At 39.4% G+C, this 23,222-nt stretch overlaps 1 protein-coding gene across 3 annotated transcripts; it reads left to right on the plus strand.

Moving 5' to 3' along the window:
* The first annotated feature begins 2,965 nt into the window (after positions 1-2,965).
* On the plus strand, positions 2,966-16,878 carry alpk3b (alpha-kinase 3b). 3 transcript variants are annotated; one of them, XM_023411971.2, is made up of 15 exons: positions 2,968-3,649; positions 3,869-4,099; positions 5,371-5,492; positions 5,898-6,015; positions 6,337-7,549; positions 9,064-9,466; positions 10,748-11,104; positions 12,174-12,321; positions 13,840-13,967; positions 14,062-14,097; positions 14,211-14,485; positions 14,707-14,795; positions 14,915-15,132; positions 15,650-15,698; positions 15,824-16,878. In XM_023411971.2, exons 2-15 carry the CDS (start codon positions 3,972-3,974, stop codon positions 16,137-16,139), a joined length of 3,600 nt encoding a protein of 1,199 aa, XP_023267739.1. In that variant the 5' UTR covers positions 2,968-3,649; positions 3,869-3,971; the 3' UTR covers positions 16,140-16,878. The 3 variants fall into 3 exon arrangements, with proteins under 3 accessions (XP_087031662.1, XP_023267738.1, XP_023267739.1); XM_087175536.1 differs by having other exon boundaries at positions 2,966-3,649; positions 9,064-11,104; XM_023411970.2 differs by having other exon boundaries at positions 2,966-3,649; positions 3,935-4,099; positions 9,064-11,104.
* The last annotated feature ends 6,344 nt before the right edge of the window (positions 16,879-23,222 follow it).

A 23,222-nucleotide genomic window follows, 5' to 3' on the forward strand; every position in this document is an offset into this window, starting at 1 on the left:
CCCCAGCAGGTCTGGCTGAACTGATCTCACTTCATTTATTTATTTGCTATTTTTCTCTCATGTTTAATGAGGGATCTAAAAGTTAGTATACCAGAGTATGTTCTGCACTCTTTGTTCTATAAACATGCGAAGTTGGCATCAGTCCCAGACATATTCATTAACCTGTAATCAAAGTCACAAGTATAACTGCTTTTACCCCCGTTTGTCCACTGGTGTGCCCCTCTCCCCGTCTGTTCATGTCGACACCTCACTCCTCAAACTATCTTGGATCTTGGTGTTGTAATATCCCAGTTGGATAAGAACAACGTGTTCCCGTGCAGCTGGTGTTTCATGTAGCTTTAATAGTAGTGATTTATCTCAAGAGTTTATTTGCTCCACGGGAAACAACATCAAACAGTTCATTTTGACTCTCTGCAGTCTGAGGTTGCTGGTTTTAAGAAAAGGAAAAGATCCAGCCAGCATGTTGAATGGGAATGAGGATTTATCTTATTTGTTTTAATATAAATCTCTGACAATAACAATAGGGCAAGGGGCTTTTTCAAGTTCATTATGAGCATCATTTGTAAGAAATGCTTTTCATCCACTGACAAAATAATATGAACACACACAACAGAACCAAACAAGTAAAAATACTGGCCAGTGCGCACTCATTTAAAGCAGGAGCTGGCTTCACTCGCTTAAAGTGGGTCAGTTCAAGTTTACGTCACCATTTTCTGAAGATTACCGCGACATCAGCGGGCATGTCCACTTCACCCAGTCTAACTCTATGCTTCAGTGTTAGCTAAGAAATGATAGAGCTCTGTCATTCAACACAAAGCTAACTGTTGGGAGGCTACTTTACCTGGTGAGTAGTTACAGGACAGCACCTGTTCATAACAAAAATACTGCGACTGTTAAATTGCACAGAAAAATGAAACTACACTGACACTCATTTTGAATGCAGGTGTTCGCAGCGAAGACCTACACTAACACTGACAAATAAAGGACTGCTGAGATTTCCCAATTCTCTCTTTCAGTTGTCCTAATGACAGTATAAGAGGAGAAAGAGCGAGGGACAAGAGGAAGTTATGAGTGAAAGGTTCATGACCACACGCTGAAAGGTCACTATTTATTGGGCGTCCATGGAGCTGGTAAATAAATGCCATGGTGAAACTGAAGAGCTGACAGTTGTCCAACCTGCCTCATACATTTTGGCCTGTCCCTGTGTCCGCCGGCACAAACACACACTTACACACACACACCTCTGCACACATCCTGAACAACAACAGTCCTATAGACCTGGGTCTGTCCATTACCACTCTGGTTCTAATGAGCGATCACAACAATTTACATTTGGCCTGCGGTAACCTCCCTCTATTTCTGCTAGTGCACAGTTGGGTTTGCAAAAGACAGATAATGGTATAAACAAAGCCAGAGGTAGTGATCTCAGTGAGCATCATCTGTACCTCTATAAACCCGCCAGACTAAGTCATAACAGGGTTTTGACAACCGCTATACATAGGAAAGCATGAGGCAATGGGGATGCAATGTTAAAATCATGCCCCCCACACACCCCATCTGAATTCAGATTTGGAGAGGGATTGTTAAAACACTGACGTGGTGATTCATTTTAGGGAAAGGGAGCATAATATGACATGGATGGCATAAATATTCTGAAACAGAACTTCGTGGAAAAGCTATAATTGGATGTTTGTCAAAGTCGTTAACATCTAAAGAATCTTTTATTTCCACTGAATACTATTTTTACGAGGAGAGAGTCAGGTCTCTTTCAGATTTTAACCTCTGCTTAACTACACAGCTGTACATTTCTCTGTATTTTCATACATATGGTTCAGCATTAGGAAACCCCTCTCCAACCATGAGCACTTTACCCAGATGCTTAAGAGGGATTGACTGTCAAACCGAGTCACACAACAGAGTTTCCCGGTCTCTGTGGTGTTTCCACACCCTCTTATGCTTTGATCTCTCTGTACACACCCCATCCAGAAAATCCAGACCATGCTGAGGCAACTGTGTTTTCTGGCTCCCTCACAGGGAACGAGCAGCCAGTCACACACATGAGCTCTCCAGCCCATACATGTCTCTCGTGCCAGTGTGTATGTGTTTGTTTAGGGTGTGCTGTCTGGGAATCACTCATGGAATCCTGCCTGTCCATTTTTTGGGGGGGTTAAAGGTCCTTCATTGTTCATGAGAATATTTACATGTTGTACATTTTGTGGTTCTCTTATTTTGAAATGAAATTCTTCTTTTGATCTTGGTCGTCCAGTCGAGTCAGAGTATCACCTCCCTGGCAGGAAAGATGGAAAGAGTTACAGATGGTGTGTTGGATGGAAAAAAAAGGCACTTAGGCATGTGTAATATGACAACTGTATGTGGTAACGTGAGACATAACTCCAATTGATGACTTTGAACTTGATTCAGTAAGAACTCACCAAAGAACTGTAATTCATATCTATAATTCATATTGGGTCAGTCATTCTCAGTTCAAAGAGGAGCCTGATGGTTTGCATTTTATTTACGATGAAAAAAAATAAAATAAACTTCCTTAAAGGTTATTTTGATAGTTTAATTACCAACCTTACGGATTAATTTAATTTTTACTTAATTATGATTTGTTTGAGGAAAAATGAAAACGTCAAGAGTGTTTGACAAAATCAGTACATCACGTATAGCACCCTTTAAGTTAAAATGCTGATCACTGAGTGTGTGTGTGTGTGTGCACAAGATAGTGTGTGTACGTGTGCGCATGCTTGTGTAAAGATAAGAGCCCATAGCTCTTTGGCGCTCAGTGGGATCTGCCTATATAAGGCTGTTCTATTCCTACTGCTTTTCCTTTGGGGATCTACTGCAATTGTCACTCACAGGACAATGCATGCCAGAGAACCCGGTAGGCCTCACCATCATATACCATATATTATTTATATATATAAACATGTACTTTTATCATTTTAAAAACAAGATTATTACATAGAACAATGGAAAAAAGTACCAGTTGATGCTGTTTTTGTAAGCTTTTGTTTATTATCTGTGTCAACAAGCCCTGCGGTCAACATTAACTCCACAGATTTATGATCAAAACCTAGTGCGACTGGACGACTGAAAGAACGTGCTGCTCATATTAATGGACTTAAAAGTGAAGGCGTCATCCTCCTGATTGACAGGCTCATATGATTCTTTATTACAGTCTGTGCACAGAGCTAAAAAGTTTGAGGAGAAGAGCAGCCAACGACTCAGCACACAAGCGGCCCCTCTTCTGCTCTCAGCTCATGTCGTCCAATGGTAACAGAATAGGAAAAAAACCTTCACCCTGTTTTTTAAATCCTCTCCTATTCAGGGAACTACCAAATCTGGGATGACCTTGTATTTGTCATGGAATTATTGTGGAACTTTCTTCTTCAAAAGGATTTTTTCTTGTTCCCTCACAGATCTTTTTACGACACAAGTTTTCAGTTTTTGCTGCTCTTTGATTATTTTTTATATCATGGTCCGAAGGCAAGTTTTGGAAAGAGTGATGTGCTCTTGTGCCTATTTGCAGGCCAACTATAAATAGTCCAGCAGCCTACGCATGCTCATGTTTGATTGGAAATTGCAGTGCCTTGAGTCAGTGCAGTGGGGTATCTGTCAAAGGAGGGAAAGAAACTTGTGAATGGTGAGTTAAATGTATAAAAATGTAACTAATGAATAGGGCAGCATGTAAAAGAAACCTATTTTTTACAAAACATCTCTTGCTGATGTTTGTGTTTCGTGTCAAACCATAGAAAATTATCATTATTGTATTTTGTTGTTTTCCTATGTTCAAATGTTTATGTGATGTAACTTTCAGTTTTTCTGTTATCAGTGTTGTGTTCACTCTTTTGTTCTCTTTTAGCTCATATTAATCTCTCAGGAAAGCCAAAAAAATAAGTGACAACACAAACTTTTTTTTTCCTTGGAGAACTTTTTTTCTTGAGTATCTCTTTTTCTGGTGGGAAATGGGTTCGCGGAGGACAACACCACGCTCCACGTCTTGGAACGGAGGGTCCAGCAATGGGGATGACAGCGGTGGGACTAGCCGGCCGGGTGGCTGCAGCTATCTCTCTAACGTGAGGCCAGAAAACAGGTACTGATTCATGACTAACTCAGTGTTGAACTGCCTGTTAAACACCTCTGTGGAGAGGATATTGTCTAGCTGTAATACACCAACACCTCAAGATTTTCCTAACCTCAGATGAAAGAGTCTGGCATGTTATTTCTTTGTTTGTTGCCATGGTCACCAAAGTTTAAATAAACTGCCGATTAAGAGCAGCATCTCAGTAATGCACCATGGGCCCCATTTCACATCAAGCAATACACTAACAACAGCTTCTGCATGGAAAGATTTGTTCATGGAACAAGGCGTGTTGACCTTCACGTCGGCCTCTTTCGTCATACATCAACTGATAATAATAGAAAGAGTTTTTTCAGACAATAATAGTTGTTTTTATTCAAGACAATAGTACAGGGCAACTATCTGAACAGTGCCACTGAGTTGTATTTCTGCTTAAGAATTTAAAAGAAGATTTTGAATTTATTGTCACCCTGGTTTTGCCTTTATGAGGACAATTATTCACATGCTTTACTCTCATAATGTCCAGTGTCTTGTCACTACTAAATTATATCCGAAGATCATTTTGTAGCAACTCATATGAACAGGTATACATCCTGTAAGTGCCAGTTTATCAACAGTAAAAACTATTTTTCAAAATAAAATAAAAAGAAGTTACTTTTAAGCTAATTACTCTAATGTTTTTGTTGTAGATGCTGTAGATCAGTGCTTTGAATTCCATGAGCATGAACACCAGCAGTATGGACTGCATATAATATAACCCATACATAACATGCATATTATTTAGAAGTGTAACTGTCTTTAGCATTAGCATCTTGTTTTGCTTGCTTAATCATGAGTAACATGCAGTGAAGTGTAACGGTATCCTTTAGCTGTGCACTGACCAAACACTGAAATGGATGTCAACACCAGACATGGATCAACTGCACGTAATACAAGCATCATGATAATTCTCTTGCATGCAAGCCCACATCAGTTCATATTAAGATATTAAGATATAATCTTGAACCATTATATTTATAGTGTTTCATTTCTGCAATTAATTTCATACGGACTGATGAGACCTCTCGCAGGAAGAACCAAAACACTACTCATACGTTTATGTGGTCTGTGTGAAAAAAAAAAAAAAAAAAAAAAAAATATATATATATATATATATATATATATATACAGACGTGATTAAAGACATTGATTCAAACATGTTTTCCCCCCAAATTTGACTTTTGATGACCCAAACCTCCACATGTTTGGAGAAATCATGATCATGTCTCCATTTTCTTGCACAGGAGCACGCTCTGCAGTGTAATGGCACAGTTAACTGAGGAGACGCAGCCCGCCTTTCAAACAACCCTCAAGTCAAAAGCTGTGTCGGAGAATTGCAATGTAAAGTTCTCATGTGTGGTTACAGGTAAACACTGCCTCAAGCTGCTTCTTACAGGTTTAGCAACACTTTGCCAGGCCATACTCCAAATTTGTGTGATCTTGTGAAAATATACTTCAATGCCGCAGAATAATACACTGTACTTGATTAAAACAAATTGTTTAAGCGGCACGTTTATAAGAATGAAATAACTTAAAGGAAGCAGATACACAAAATATTTACTATCTCTGAAAAAAGGCTCATTAAACATCTGGTTTCACACATCTTGAGCAGCTGAAAACTATTCAGAAAGCCAACAAGGCTGCTATAACGCACCAAATCTTCTCTAACTGAAGATTATACATTATATCCTTATCCATACATACACTTGATGATACAGAACCAGAAAATTGTTTATCCTGATATTTTTCTTTCTTTTTTCTTTTTTTTCAGGATACCCTGCCCCTCAAGTTAATTGGTATAAGGACGATATGCAGTTAGACAGATACTGTGGACTGCCTAAATATGAAATATTCCGCAATGGACAAAATCATTCCCTGCACATTTACAAGTATGTATGATTCAAAACAACAATAAGACACTGGTCTGCACAGAGATCAACATTGTGTTATTCTGTCTGAACTTTATATCAAGGCATTTAAATCACTACACAGCAAAGGAAATTCTAATGGAGGCAACAAAACCAAGAGTATTATTTTAATCTGTCTGCTCCAAAGTAATCCAGAGTGTCTTGCTCATATAAACCTATTAATAAAGAGCTTATCCCCTGAGCAGGGTTTCCTTGTCACCAGTGTTTAATTTTGTTGCGTCAATAATTGGTTTGCTTGGTGTAATTTTAATAAGGGAAACTTCATTTGGCTTTTCTGTGCAGTTGTACTGTGGAGGACGCAGCGATATACCAGGCCTCAGCCATCAACAGTAAAGGTATCGTGTCCTGCTCTGGGGTTCTGGAGGTGGGAGAAATGAACGAGTTCAAGATCCACCAGCGCTACTTTGCAAAGCTCAAACAAAAGGCTGAGCACAGGCGCAGGGAAGCAGAGGGTAAAGAAAACCAGGAGCCATTACGAACCATCAGTCCAGACCGAACACAGAGGAAACGGCGCTCCACAATGGAGGCCTTCCTTAGCATGCCAAGCTCCATGGAGGATGAGAGCAATGAGGAGAGCCCCCAGGCTGTGGCTGTGGGGACTGAGGACAGGTTGCAGGAGGCCACCGTGGAGGAAGTGGAGGAAAAGCCGGTCACTAATGGACAAGTTATAAATGAAAATGGAAACAGTGGCGGGACATACATATATGACAGCGCCCAGAAGATTTTCACTGCACACCAACCCAAAACTCCCTTTGTCAAGAAGAAGATTAAAATTTCGAACATCGCAAAAGTTGCAAAAGCAGATACACTAGGAGAGAGGGTGTCTGAGGAAAGAAGGGCTAAAGACGAGACATCAGCCTCTGTAGCTCTGGCCTGCATAGATCCAGTGCAGTCTGAGGGGAACTCAGAAGAAGTTATGGAGGTAGAGAAGCTTGTCAGTTCGACTGTAGATTCAGACTCCAGAAACGTGACAGAACAATGTAAGAAATCAACAACGGAGGAAGCAATGCTTGTTGAAAGGCCTTCAAAGGATGAAAACGTATGTGTTACGCCTTCACAGAGCACTGTTTCTCCTGCTGCTCTTATATATACAAGTCATACTGTGTCAGGAACTGGAGGTAAACAAGCTGCAAAGTCTGAGAAGGAGGTTGGACACAAAGACAGAGAAGAAAATTTCGAAATGCAGAAACAAAGTCCTTACCTCAACATTACCTCAACACAAGTACAGTCAAGTGTTGCATCAACACCAATTATATTAAAAGAGGACATTATTAAAACAGAAGAAGCTACAGCCATGGATACTGATGAGAAGTCAGATACTTCCACTGGTGGATCTTTAGCACACAGAGACCTCAAGTCAGTGGACACAGCGTGTGAAAGCAGGACTGCTTTGCCTCAGCATCCATGTGGACGGGCTAGAGATCAGCTGTCTGACAAGGAAACAAGCCCCTGCCAAGAAAATGTGTCTGAGCCTCGGCCAGCCCCGCTGAGAGAGGTGAGTGAGCCTTTTCGCATGAGCTCATGAGTGCTTTGTGCTGCCAACATAGGCCTCATCAGTAACACAAGCATCCTGGCGCTATTCATAGCTATTTATAAGTACGCCTTCTTGTGTGACAAGAATGAAATGACGCACATGTTGACAGTTGTAAAAGGTATACTGATGCAACGCATTTGATATTGTAAGTTCAAAGGTGTCATAGAAAGCCAGTGCAGCATTTCTTAAGTTAGAAATGTGGAATTATACTTATAATTTGGCACTCTGTAATATTAGCATATGAACTAAACAGCAGATGATTAGCTTAGCTTAGCACACACAGGAATACAGCTAGCCTGGTTCTGTCAAAACACAATTTAGTTGGTTTTACACTTTGAGTTTTGTACAAATCAGACAAACAACATATAATGTGTTAATAGATGAGCTTTAGAGGTGCTGGTAGGCGGATTTTATTATATTTAGGCGTTGCCCCCCGTTTCCACTCTTTGCAAACTGGCTGCTGGCTGTAACCTTAGAATGCATTTAATGGACAGAAAATAAATTTGTATTGATTTTCCCATCTAACTCTCTAGTTTTTACCCCCAGAAGGCAAATGAGCGTATTGTAAGCAAAACTATAAGCAAACTTTTCCTATAAAAGTGAAATGGATAGTGTGATGGGGACCTGACTGATAATGTGAGTGCAAAGAAACAGAAGATATGAATGCTACAATGTTCTCTTAGATGACAAAGTCCTCAATCATCACTTGAACATTTTGCTGCTATGGGATTGTGAATCTATATTGCACACTGCTTCTGCAATCATCCTGACCTCAGCTGCATGGCTGGATACTGACGGCACTGAGACCTGAGACAAAGCACTGCATGGCTGAAGCACCTCTTAAAATTATTCACATTCCTTTCTGGCCACACTTAAATGTAAAATTCCAACCTTCCTCCTGAACAGGCCTCACCATGTCAGACTGAGACAGACGGAAATTAGGGGAAACAAGCAGATATGCACTTTTATGTGTCTTGAATGTATGCTATACAATTTTAAAAGCTAGATATTTTAAAGTCAGTTCGATGGATGCATTTTGAGGCATTATCAAGTTTTGGTTGGAGTCACACACAAATTGTAGTTAATACATTTGCATTGGATTTACATTTAAGAGATGTTTTCTGAGTCTGTGTCCTCAGATTTGTTTACAAGCATCTCTGACTTCCACCAACAAGAATGCAAATACTAATATGGCTATGAATATTTGGACTTTTTTCCCAGCCATATGAATTTGTCCAACATTACCAACAGAGCAGGTAAAGGAAAGGCCACATGTTACCATCACTAACTATATCTCTTCTCTGGTTCATAAATTAGCTTTTGCTCTAAGGTCTTCCCATTCCTTACTCTGTTTGTTGCTGGTTACGCTGTTGCTGTTTTTAAAATTACATGTGTTTAATCCATGTCCTGCATAGCCAGGGATAAGGGACTCAGCATTTACAGCATGGAAACCTCTGCTTGTTTTATGTCCCAAGGTTACACAGGCCCACACAAAGATGAACAGGAATGATGCACCTGTCAACCTTGAGCTTCCACGCGCCCAGCGTACGATGGACGCGCAACCACCACAAAAGACTCCATCAGAAAGCAAGGCCACAACAGATGACATCCAGACCCCGTTTTTGCACTGTGGTCTTCAAGCAGCCATTGACAAAATGACACAGGACACATGGGATCATTCCAGAGGATCAAATGAAAGCCCTATGGTCCTTTTTACAGACCTACAGAAGTCACCCTTTGAAAGCCCTGGTGCTGGTGAGAACACCCCAGGGTGTAACGTTTCGCCCACGGCCCCACAAAGCCAAGTTGATACAGCTATAAAAACTGTTGAAGGGACAGAAATACAAGCTGATGAGGAGGTAGAGGGTAACAAGCTAGGTAAGTTATTAGCTGAGCCCCCAAATGAGAAGATAGTTGAGATGGAGACTGACACTGCTGCTCTACATATGGTTGAACAAACTAAAACAACAAAGACCAGGGATGTAGTGGGTAAAGATTCTGCTGTTGTCACTGTAGAAACATCTTGTAAAGAGAAGAATGAACCAATGTCAAAAGTGGCAAGCAGTTCAGAATTACAGAATCTAAAGTCCGATGAATTTCCGACTGCTATGCCACACTTAACAAATAATCCAGAAAATACAAACACATCAGAGCAAATTATAAGCTTCAATGAAATTCAAAAACCTGTATCAAAAGTCATATCTATCGCTGAACTTCTGAGATCACAAATAAAGGCTCTTGACCTCACACTAGCAAATTCAATGTCCACCATACCAGTTCAGACTGACTTTGTACAAGAACCTACAACAACTGCTTCAAAGACAAGTCAGGAATTAAGAGATGGTGACAGAAAATGTAAACTGGAAGTCAAGACGTCAATACCTGGCAGAAAAACGGAGGCAATTATTGACGATACTCCTGCCACAAACATAAACGTAACACTTACAACAGTGCGTCATCAACTAAGTAAAACTGAGCAGACTCAAAGTGCAACTTCGCCACCTGCTCAAGCTTTACAAAAACCTCTCCTTATAGAGACCACAGGACCTCATGGCGGTGCCAGCAAATATAATAAGGGCGGTATGGACATCGGCCAGGAAAATGGAACATCAAGTCAGGTTCCTTCTCATTGCCCAGTTGTTTCCCTCACTGAGAGCGAAAATGTCAAACACAAATTTCTTCCTTCATCTTCAAAGGATGAAGTGACCAACAGACCTGCATCTATTTCAAACTTATCAGGAACTGTCAGTCAAGGATCTGGGACTCTTATAAAGGCAGATGGTGAGGAGTCAAATATTACTATTTTGGAGCATGCCCAAGATGAACCTGTCCGAGGCAAAGACATGGAATCGACACAAAAGTTAACTCCAGAGATTAAACTCAATAGCAGAACAGAAAGGGGGATTACTGAAATTAATTCCACAACACGTCTAGATCGATACAAAATGGAAGAACTTAACACAAACAGTTCTTTGCAGAGTGTCCAAAAGTTTCCCACTCAAAGTGTATTTAGCACTGATACACAAGACAGTACACAGGACAGCTCTATGGTTGAGGAATTTTCAAACAGAGACTCCTTAACCAATCCAACTCTTGAGGCTAGTCCATTGTTAAAGGAAAGAAATTGTGTTTCACCTATTCCTTCTGCTACTCCACAAGAGCTGGCCTCTGGAGCCCGCCGCAAAATCCTAACACCCAAGGCCAAACCCAAGGAGGCCACAGAGGCCACTTCACCTGTTGATAACCAAGCTCAGAAAAAGGAGGTTTCTACCCAGAGCAGCAAGCTTTCCACAAGTCCTCTGACCCCCTCTGTGTCTCCAAGTCTGTCTCGACGGTCACATCTACTTCAGCCGGCTGGTGAGCAAACCTCTCCCGTAGAGAGGCGTTCTCCGCTCTTGAGCAGGAGAAAGACTGCATTGGAGACACAAGCACCGAGCCAGCAGCCCACTGATGAGATCAGCAGCCTGAAAACTGAGGGGAAACCTACAGAAAAGGACAAGCACAACCCATTCAAAGGTAAAACCCCTCTTCATGTCTGAATAATATTTTTCAGTGTGGTTGTTGCTGGAAGAGTTGCTGTTTTAATAGATAATATGTGTAGACTATGAAATGTTTTTTTATATTGGCACCCCCCTGTGGTAGTATTAAAAAAAACCCACTGTGTCAGACATGCATGTTATCAGAGTCGCCTGATAGACATGATTCACAGGGTCCTTAAGAGTGTACCCAAAACCAAAGACAAGTATAATAAAGTATAAAAGACAATATATTTTTACCATTTGAAAAAGTAATGCCCTTTTTTTTCTTCTTTTTTTTTTTTTTGCATAAACAAACAACATCCGTGTTTAAACAACAATCTTTATGTATAGTCCTTATATTTATTTTTGAAAGAATTGAGACCAATATACATACTGAGCAGGACATTACAATTATAGCATTAACTTGTCAGAGTTAACTCTCTGGCGAACAAACTTCATGATGATGACATTATTTCTAAATCACCTCAACCTCCTGGTTTGGTATTTCTCCAGTGTCACTTCTCGTTACTTGTTAGCTGGCATATTTTATTTGCGGATACACACTGATGTATGGACCTGGCTGATTTATTGTTAGCTCTACTCCATTTGGCTAAAAATGTACAGTAGCCAGTCGGACTGTGCTGATCAACTCTAGGTAACAGTTAGCACTGGGGGATGGAAGCAAGATGTGCAGACATTTTATACTGTACATTCAACTGTTCAGCTTGTGCAGCAATCAGACTGACTCTTGCAGACTCATTTAATCCCAAATGTCACAAATTTATTTTAATTTAGCATACTTTTTTTTTGACCAAAAAGAAGAGTTACTTTTCATTAATCACACTGAGCCTAAAATTTTAAATATCTTAATTTACTCTCTCCTAGTACACAATTACTCACAGCTATGTATTTGCTAAATGTTGGCTTCATCATAGTCAAGGAGCCTTTGCTATGAGGTTTATACAGCATATAGCAAACAAATATCAGAGTGGATACATCAAGGTTGCTTGATACCTAATGGTGTGTGTCTTTACCATGTTGTCTGTGCTCGGTGTCTCTCCCTCCAGCTCCTCAAGTTATTCGCAAAATCAGGGGCGAAACCTTCGCAGACACCTCAGGACACTTGAAACTGTGGTGCCAGTTCTTCAATGTTCTTAGTGACTCTACGATCAAATGGTACAAAAATGAAGAGGAGATTGCTCAGATTAAAAGAAAGTGAGTACCCTAAAGAATGCAAAGAATATCACAATAAACTGAATATTTGGAAAGATTCTTTGAATGTATTACTTCTTATGAAAAATTGTGTTTTTTTGTTTGTTTTTTGTTAGTTTTTTTTTCAAATAGAAAGGTTTGAGTGGGAAAAATAGCTTTGAAATTACTTGAAGTAACGTAGAAGTGCCTTTACTGTAATAACAGTTAGGCTTAAATCACACTTAAATCAACAAATTTCAGACGAAAATCAAGTTTTTGACCTTGTTAACATGCCCATATGATGTTTTTTATATAATACAAGACATATCATGAGCGAAATAAGTAGTCAACACCATGACTGAGTATTTCCACCTTGGAAGTGCAGTGAACCAATGACAGGTTGGTTGTGTCCCAAATCACTCACTCCCTACTCACTATCAAGGGGGTTCCATGTTGAGGACTATATAGTGAGCTTATCGGTAACACTTCCAGACACTACGCTACTTGGATTATTTTCTCCACACCGCTTTTCTGTCTTTCAGCGTGAGCACAATGCATGATGGTATATATTACTTAGTTATTGATCAAATGTTGTACACTACTTTTCATGATGCATTGTGGGATACTAGGGTAAGATAATTCTCAATTTGTACAGCAATACAAAATGGCGAACTCACTAAATAGTGGACAATACAGGGAGTAGTGAGTGATTTCAGACACAGCCACAGTCTCATAAAAAAGGATTCAGACCACCAGGGATTCATACGTCATATAACTAAGGAACCAATCTCTCAACTTGCGGGGCCAGGGGTGGGCTAACTAAACTAGCTAGAGTTCGCATTAACACAACCAGTAACACTGTGTCAGCCACTGCCACCTCCAAGCTAACAAACAGCATTAACAAATAAAAGATGCTAACTATGCTAACTGTACTGGTATGTCTGCTAGTTGTCGATTTTGGTGTACTGAGGCTCAAACATGTAGCTGAGTCTCTCTCATGTATCCTCTATCACTAACCATCTTGGTAATCTCTGATCCTTCACCAGTCACCAAAACCTTGTCAGCACAGAGAGCAAGAGTTTACATTAGCACAGCCACTTACACTGTATATTAGCCACTGCTAGTTACAAGCTAACAAAAAATATAAACAAAAACTACTTACCATTCAGATACATCTTCTAGTCAATAAACTCCTCAAAAACTCCTCAGTCTCCATCTTACTGAGGCTAAAACGTGCCTGAGTCTGTCCATTAATCATATTGAAACACACAACTGTTTCACCTGTCAACCTCGCGCACGCAGCGGTGGTGGGCGGGGCATAAGGCCTGATCCCGATTTTTGGATGAGGAAATAAGCAGCGATGAGCTTACAGCTCCAGTTTTTTACTTTTTTTTCACTTTTTAAACCTTTTTTAAACCATGTTAAACAAAATATTAATCATGGCAGAGTATTTTTTTACATAGTTTAAATCATGTCTGGAGAGGAACTTTAAACATTCTGTATGATGATTTGTTATTTATTATTTATTTGTTTCTCTCCCAGTGCAGGGGATGAAACTCAGGTCAATCTTGCCATTGTTCAAGCATCATGCAGTGACTCTGGTGTTTACGGATGCTCAATCACAAATGAATATGGGACAGACTCAACAGACACACTACTTAGTACAGATAGTATGTGCTTCTACCTTACATTTGTCATAAACCAAACATTTTTTCTTTGCTTTACCTGGCTACAGCATGTCTCATTCTGTTCTCTCTCTCACAGTATTAGCAGGAATGTCCCTACGTGAGGATCTCGGTGGTAAGATAAGATTTTGTGTGTTTTGATCACTTTTTTTTTTTTTTTTGGGTAGCAGTCCTGCATACCTATCTTGCTGGCATCCTTATACTCTTTTGCATGTTCTTGTTTTACAGTTGGAGAAGAAATCGAAATGACACCCCTGATATTCAGCAAGGGTGTGGCTGACTCAGGCATCTGGGCCAACAAATTATTTGGCCGTATAATGATGCAGGAATCTCATATTGGTGATGGCTGTTCTCATAAAGTCTGGAGGGCAAAAGTCATCTATGGTCTGGAGCCCGTGTTTGAGTCTGGTAACACATGTATCATTAAAGTACGCAACCCTATCGCCTATGGAGGAAAAGAAGAAAGCTGCCTCGTGGAAAGAAACCTGGACATTGTCAAGCAGGTATGTAGGAAAGGTTTAATTTTGTAATTTATCCTTGCCTTCTTGAATTTAAACACATCAACCAGTAAACTGACAATTCCAGCATTAAAGTGAATCAGTCAGGTGTCAACCCTGCCACCCACATAGGATTACCGTGGTGCTAATCAAAGGAAGATTTAACAAATTTACTTGTGTAGGTTGAGCTTATCTTTACTGGCTGTCCTCCAATGTTCTGCTTACAGGAGTGTAAAATTCAGAACTTGGCTCGTGAATACTGCAAAATCTTCTCTGCAGAGGCAAGAGTGATTGAAAACTTTGGTCCCTCTCTTGAGTGAGTACAATCACTTTACTCTAAATAAAAAAGTTAACATCCTGGGTATTCGCTACAGCACATGGACCATGAAGGCTCCCTAAAAATCATGTACATCATGATCGATCTTTGTTACACAGGGTGCTTCCAGTCTACTTGATGTACCGACCAGCTAACACCGTCCCCTATGCCACAGTGGAAGCTGATCTGACAGGGGTCTATCAGAAATACTCTGTCCTCGATCATACAGGCAGAATAGACGTGAGGACTGGCTCTGTGGTTGAGCAGAAATGCTGTGCCCTGCAGCACTGGATCTTTCAGTGGACCAATGGCAATCTGCTTCTCACTCGGCTTGAAGGTAGGCTGACACCTGAATTCAGTAGAGCAATGTGACGTCTACTTTTCCCCCAAATGTGCGGCTAAAGTAATTAAGAATATAATGATGCCGTGGGAGAGAGGATGCCGTGAAAGAGTGGCCACCTTCCTGGTTCATTCCACATTACGAAAAAAATACGCATTTACCAAGTTTGTGTTAAAATCAGTAGCCAGAATGCAAAGCTCAAAACTGTCTGACAAATTTCCCACCTTAACCATCTGATAACTGTAAGAAATAACATAGAATAATGCATGCAGTGAGGAAGAATTATGAGATGAGCTACTTCAAATTTTAACTTCTCAACCCTTCTCCAGAGGTTAAAGAGAGGCACGAATGTTTCAGATCCATCACACACCATTTTATGCTGATCAATTTTTAAGTATGTTGTGGTGCAGTTTTAGACTTAATGTGGTGGAAAATCACATGGCATGCCTATCACATCTGAATATATTACCTGGACAGCAGAAAAATAAAGTGATTGCATGGTTTTATTTTGCAGGTGTTGACACTAAGATCACCAATGTTGGGATTTCAGTCAAATCTACGGGGTCAGTATATTTGTATTGTGTTGTTTTTTGTAAATGACACTGTGAAAAACATCATTTTACAGGTAATTTACATTTTGTTCTGATTTCGACTTTCGCGTTTGGTTTTGTTGTGTGTGTTGCTGCAGGCATCAAGGTCTATGTGTCGAAGGTAATCCCAAAGTGTTTGAGCAGTTTGTCTCCCAGCACCAGTGTAACTACTTCTGTGGTCTGCTTGGTCTGAGGTCACTAAAGGTCATGGACTCTTTATTGACGCCAACGAAGCCCAAGGGTTCCAGGAGTCCGTTACTTCAGCGAAAGATGGCTGCTGGTTCTTCCAGCCCTCAGACTGGCAGGAAAGCTGCTGGCAGCCCCAGAATGCCAAGAAAGGCTGAGCCAGAAGGCAGAATGACCCCCACTAAACAAAAAGCTGCTGATGCTCCCAAAGTTGTTAAGATGGCATAGAGTGAATATCTCTTAGAGATCACAAAGATGCACAGAAAGCCCAGGAGGAGCTGGAGGGAAGCTCGACAGCTGATGACACTTCCGAAGTATAAAACCTTTCAGAGACCGGGGAAGAAGATTAATAAATATGATGACTTAATTTAATTTTAACAGCCACCATTCCTTGCTATTATCACTTATTGTGGACTGATGCCCTCACATGTTGTGGTGAATCTATTGTGTCTTGCATTTATGTTCAAATCCTCGGGATAAAACTATTGTGTAATAAGAAGTAGTGGCTTTCCTGGGTTTGTATTCTATCAATCCATGTACCATTGGTCACAGATTGTGGATGCCAATCTCAGGTCAGAGTATTCGTACTATATTGACAAAAAACATTTTGGACTGAAGTGGCATTATATTTTGTCAACTATATGTGTAATTTTCAATGTAAGAGCACAAATTGTATTATTTGTAGTCACCCCTGTCAGTTCACGAAAAAACGAAAACATAACAGGGATATACAATAAGCCCCATGGTCACACCGCACGTTCTAAAGGCTGTGAGTAAACAACCATTTTTTTCATGTATCAATCAAAATGTAGCTTCACATGACACTGTTGTACAGTGGCTAATGGTGCTGTGCTTTTATATTGTAACCTGTCATGTTTACTTGCTGTTCTACATTGCACTGCATTTTTAGAAACCGCACCTTTGAATGCAAATGGCTGTAAAATAAAAGATATATTTACATCTTGTACGTCTGGGGAAGCTGTGAAAGTGCATGATATGAGCTTTTTAAATATGAAGTGTCGCTCTTAATAGAAATTAGCATAGGCATAATGAAAGCCATCCCACTCAGTCTATCAGACATCAGCATTCACTCATTATCATACACGTCTAGATAGATAAGGAAGTGTTATCTCACTGACTCCTATTATCTGAGAAGACTTTCTGTCATCATATTGACGTGCACCCATTATTTATAGCATGAGCTTCTAAGAAAAGGGTTATTTGGGCAGATTAATTGAGTCAGTTCTTGCAACACTTAATTGTTAGCTTTATCTTCTCTAGCAACATCAGAATTTTACAAGAGCTAGAGCATCAAAGTGGAGCATGAATGCACAACACAGCTATCTTAGAATAAGACTAGACCATCTGAAAAATGACAGACCTTAACTTGTTGGCAAAGAAAAAGACAAAAATATGAAAGTCACTAAGTGTCAAAGACAAGAGTAAAAATTAAACAAGACTCTGCCCTGCTAGCAGCTCTGTGAGAGATTACCAGCTAAAATGTGAACATGCTAATGTTTAGCAGGTAATTTAGATTTAGATGAGTTTTAGCAGATCTCATTTTTCAATCGGCATTAAACACAATGAACAGATGAAGCTGATGGAATGTCATGACTTTTTCAGGTATTTATTCATAAACTGGAGTATTAGACAAATTGAAATATGACCTGATTATGCTGTTTAGAAAGTCAAATGATTACAAACGTTATTGTACTTCATCCCTAGGGGGACATGAATGTGTATACCAAATAGAAAAAATATTCAAATATAAAGCTCATGGTGGCATTAGATTTAATGTCAGATGATCATGAAAGTCAGCAGGATCCATTGTCAGTCTGTACAAAAAAAACAAAAAAACTTACATCCCATATTCACTCACAGATCCAGAATATTTTGCTTTCATATGGAGTAAATACATGACAGCATTCATCACTTTATGCTTAAACCTGTTCTATCTAACATGAGAAAAGATATTGTAGCCAGAGATTATAAAAAAAAAGAAAAGAAAAAAAGATTTGCATGCTTAACAGCACTACCACTCAGGGGCAAATCAGATTCCTTCACAGTTATTACAGAATGACGTGTTGCTCGCAACCAGTGTGTGTTTGCAAGGTGAAAGGCTAACTTCATCATGATAATCATTTGTGATTCCCAGTCATTAGTGAGTCATCGCTTATGTAAGCGATGGCCTCACGCACAAGTGTGAACAGTACCGGGAAGCTAAATGCACACTGAACCAAAAAGTTCACTTAGAGTCTCTTCTGATGCCGTCCATCAGCATTAGAGGGTCAGTTGGTGTCAGCAAAGGGAAGAGATCACAGGTTTTAGTGGGAGGTAGTTGATGATTATGTTGTCTGGTATTTTCTAATAATGTGTGATATGTCTGCTGTATTGGCAATAGGACAAAGTCTTCTTCCTTAAAAAGAGATCTTTTTTTTAAGTTATTGTTAATTTCCATCACTTGTTCTGATACTGAACCCAGTCTTCTCCATTCATTACTCTATTCAGAGGATGGGGGTGTGTGTTTGGACCAGCCACACGAAAGGTATCTTATAGATGATGACACGCAGAGGTAACGGGATGTAGTGTGACTGAGGTGTGGTAACAACATGGAGAAGATTGGGCATATCATGAAACAAGACAATCCTGCCACCTACTGTTAGTTCAATCACCAGACCACTGATGAAAAGTAAAGCAAGAGAAAAAGTTGGTTCACTTGATTTATTTTGTGTGGAGATCCAGAAGTGAATGGCATAGATGTTAATAGCATTTCTCAGTGTCTGTGTCATATCTGTTGATGCCAAATGTTACTGCTATTACAGTTTTTATTCTGTATTAGTTTAGCAGATTTCAAATTGACAATGATGAGAAAATATAATTCAAAGAGGGAATATATTATAATAATCCTTGATTTTTTTTATGACACAAAATATGCACACATTTAAAAGTATTAATAGTGTAGTAAAAGTACGTACGTAAAGGTTTATCCACAATACTGTCACTGACTGACAGAAATATTGAAAACGTATGGATATCACTTTGGAAATGATCTCAAATCATCCTGTATCATCTTTTCACATCGTCATTATCTTTGTGTATTTAAAATTTTGTCTTGTTTAATTTGTCTGAGAGGAATGACATCAGACACTGAGACGTACATTAATCCGACTGTTTCCAACAAGACATTAGAGACAAAATTATGAGCAAAGCGGGGAAATTACAGAGTAAAGATGCATTGGCACAGCTCTTCACTCTGCACTGAGTAGCTCTGTTATAAAGAGCACTGGATCACTCTCAGTAATCTCAGCATTAATACCCATGATAAGACACACCAAATGAGAAAATTGTTAGTCTCCAACTGAAGAAATTTTGCATGTACATTTAGGTCTAAGTAATTGCCATTTCATTTAATAAGACATAACGTTGAGTTAATGTGAAGTTCTAGCACTCAGAGCCTGGGTCTTTAGCACATTAAACACATTTGCAGCATTCAGTCTCACATTCAGGCTCATTGTGTATCAACATGTAAAAAATGCTCCACACAAAAGATCTTATTTGCATTTCATTTTGATAGTTTTCAGAGATAACAGCGGCAATATCAACAGAAAGGAGAAAATGGATCTATGAAAGCTGTAAATGCCAGGATACAGAGTAATATCTTAACATTCAACCAGACATTATTTGTACATCGGTGGCACAGTCAGAAAGATCACATTAAATCAAATGGGAAAAAAGGGGGGAAACAGAAACAGTGACTAGCAAGTATGGGTTCGAAGAACCACCCTCACACAAGGCTGCCTGGGATTCTGACCTCACATTGTTGTGCCTGACTGACCTCAATTACCACTGGCGGGCCAGGGTGGTTGTGACCATTTAGGCAGATTATATGAAAAGGATCACACGTCCCTAAATGTCACAGACTAGTTGGCATTTGAAATAAGTTTTATCTCCAGTCCACCAAAAGTCGAAGGCTGCCACTGGTCTTCGTGCGATCGCTAAGTTGACTGTCAGTGCTGAGTTAATCTACCATATCACAGCAAGCTTTTGCTGACTGTTAAATAATGACATTCAGATGCATATCTCACATCATTTCCTCACATGGGAGAATTTAAATGCTAAATCTGAATAAAATCTGTGTTGTCTAAATACTCTATGTAAATGCACGTGATCAAGGCAGAGGAAAAGGAGGTGGGGATACCAGATGAATCCTCAAAACAATATTGTGATAAATGGGGAAAGAATTGTTCGATTAAAGATATGTTTTGCAGACAGCTCACCACAGCAACCTCTTGTGACAACTGGGTGTCAGAAAGGTATCTGCAATATCTGCAACAAAATACCTGGGCTATCACCTGGAATCTATACTTAGTAGGGACATTCATATTCAAAAGGGATTATGAATGAATGACCTCTAACATCTTCAGTGGATGACCTAATTATGGTTCTCACAATATCGTTCAGTGCTCTTGGTGGATGTAGTTAAAAATATACAAACAAAAAACATGATCCATTAATATCATTGTTAAAGGCTCTTTGCACAGGGGGAGGGTTGCAGTAGAACTGATAAAGTATATGCACTAACCACAACATCCTCAGTATGAAGCAGGGCAAATCAGCATCTTCAAGTTCTTAAGAGGTTACAACAATCTGACAGTGTAAAGCACCACAAACCAACTGTGAAATTGAGTTTTGTGAACAGTATTTACACTCTGGTTTTTTGAGTTATGCTTAGATTCAGTGTATATGGAAGTATAAATTCAGACAGCCGAAGATTATTAAAATTTTGCTCTTTAAGGCATATACAAATACATAGCAGTTTGAGGTTAGAAAGTGCTGAGAAGAATAGACTGTAATGACTAACTGAACCCTGCAGTGTGTGGGAACTTGACAGTTGTGTGCACTTGGGTCTCATGCATGCAGGTACAGGTTGTACTGTGCATGTTTTGTTACAAATATACATGTGGGCTACATCATTTCTTAACATTACACTGTAAAGGATTCAAGGTGACTTAAATCCTTGGTCATTTGGTTTGGATTGGACAATCTTCATTATGAAAATCTAACTCAGGGGACAAAAATGAATATGATACTCTTTGGGACTGTTAATGAATAATCTTGTGAATTTAATTTTCAAATTGTTATATGTTTTTCTTCAGTTGATAAATACAAAACTTTACTACTGACTTTACTACTGCAGTTTTTTTTTCCAAATGTACTTTGAGGTGAATTTTCAAAACACCACATTAGTATGACACAGACCCTGTCATTAGTGAAATACATGTGTATCCCTGTTGACACTGTGTCACAGGAAAACCAAACAGTGTTGCTGACCCACAACGTATTGGGGAAAACAAAACATAATTCATAAAAACACACAGTAAACAGTCTCAGCACATGAAATTAAAATTAACTTTTAAACATGGGGGGAAAAAACATAATTAAATAGACTGATGTGTCATATAAATGCCCACATAAAACCTGACTTTTTCACATGTGACATATGTTTTATTAATAATCTCCATAAGCTGAGTCAACAACAGAAAATGTCTGATTGGTTTCAGGTGTGTGGTCACCAGTTATGTTATCAATTACTCAGTGAAACGCACTTCCTCTAGGAAATTAGATGTGGTCCACGATAAATGAAAGCAGTTAATAATTAGTTGTAATGAAAGCGTCTCACTTCCCAACAGAGATGTTTGTTTTCTGTGACTTAGATTATTACAGTATTGATTATGAGACAGCCCATGTGTTAATTAAGGTTGTAGTGGAAAGTAAACTCACCTACATTCACTTTATGCACCATTTTATTTGCAGAATAGAGTTGACCAATGTTTAAAGGCAGCCATTAATATGTCATAAATTATTAATTCATAGTGATTGTTTATATTGGCCGCTGTTTGAATTATGATACTGACTGAGTCATAATATCCACATCACTCATAAGCCTTACTTCATTTGACTGACAATTAGAAACAGAGAGACTGTTTGTTTTTAAAGCTACACTCATTTTATCGAAACAGTGGCTCAAATGACTGTATCGTCTGAAAGGGGTCGCTTGTAGAGACAAATTTGTGGAGAAGTAACACCCAACTTATCTCTACAGAGCATTCAGTGTCGATCAGCTCAGCATTTTAGGCACATACAAAAAATTCAGATAAACTCTGATAGAGTGAATGTTACCTGCCCAGCACCAAACATGGGAACTAGATTGTGAGGAAAACCGCAGCTACAGATACAGATATTTTTCACAGTTGAAGGAAACAAAAACACAGAATATTGGACATACGGTCGTCAGGTACCAGAAAAAGGATTCCAGATGAATGCAGCTGTTGCTCTTTCTGTTCAAGAAGTGGATAAGCAGCAGCAGTTTGCTAACATGTTAGCCATATCAATTTATAAGGCCATAATTTGGCCTCTCGTGTGTTGTGGAATTCTGTCCCTGGTGGCTGAAAAAAATTATTAGTGTTGCTTTATCTTTAAATATTATAACTTATTGCTGTGAGCGAGTTGATTCAGTTGTAGAACATTTAATTATATCCATCATTAGCTTTATTTATGTACACGTGCACATGTAGACGTGCTTTAGGACAATGTCCACTTGCACAACAGACTGGACAGGAAGGGTCAGAGCTGACAGTACTTACTGTGAAGTCTTGAGGTTGTTCAACATCTGCAGTATCATGGTGCATATGTACTATCATTCAGAGGTGGCCAGTGTTTTGTTCAATACTGTGGCACGTTGGGGCAGCAGGCTTAGAGCAGCAACTAACAGGTTAATATAGTAGTAAATTAATATGTATATAGTGTAAAAGTGTTAGGCACTTTAGATTTTTAAATTCTTATCCATCACACAGTACCATAAGGGAGGCGTTAGGCATCAGCATGACAGCGACCCCAAATATACAGCCTGAGTCTTAAAGAAGTGGTCCCAACTATCAGCTTTCAGTGACGAGAACAAGAAGCTCCCAGAGCTCAACATCATGGAGTCAGTCTGGGATTAAATGAAGAGATCTCAAAAATGTATATAAAAACAAAATGATAATTCATTGAGGTTACTGCAATAATAACTGGTCTCCTGCTGTTTAAAATTGCAGTATATATTATTATATTGTCTTTTCAATGTAACCCTCTCCTGAATAACAGCTGTCTTGACTGTTTATAAACCACGACAATATAATCCTTTTTGAACAAACGCAGCAGTAACGTGTCTCAGCCTCTCAGCTTGGTGTGGTACTAGTGGAAACCCCCTGTGCTTTCTCTCGTATCCTGAACTGACACCTCAACACAGCACTGACGACGGGGGCGGGACTT

The sequence above is a fragment of the Seriola lalandi genome, unplaced genomic scaffold, assembly GCF_002814215.2.
Source record: "Seriola lalandi dorsalis isolate HSWRI2012SDOR001 ecotype SW California unplaced genomic scaffold, Sedor1 jcf7180002054474, whole genome shotgun sequence".
Lineage (NCBI taxonomy): Eukaryota > Metazoa > Chordata > Actinopteri > Carangiformes > Carangidae > Seriola > Seriola lalandi.

Coding starts and splice junctions, on each gene's coding strand:
- alpk3b (XM_087175536.1), top strand. CDS start 3,972: ATGGGTTCGCGGAGGACAACACCACGCTCCACGTCTTGGAACGGAGGG. Junction 5,493..5,897: donor GTTCTCATGTGTGGTTACAG/GTAAACACTGCC, acceptor CTTTTTTTTCAG/GATACCCTGCCCCTCAAGTT. Junction 12,322..13,839: donor ATTGCTCAGATTAAAAGAAA/GTGAGTACCCTA, acceptor TTTCTCTCCCAG/TGCAGGGGATGAAACTCAGG.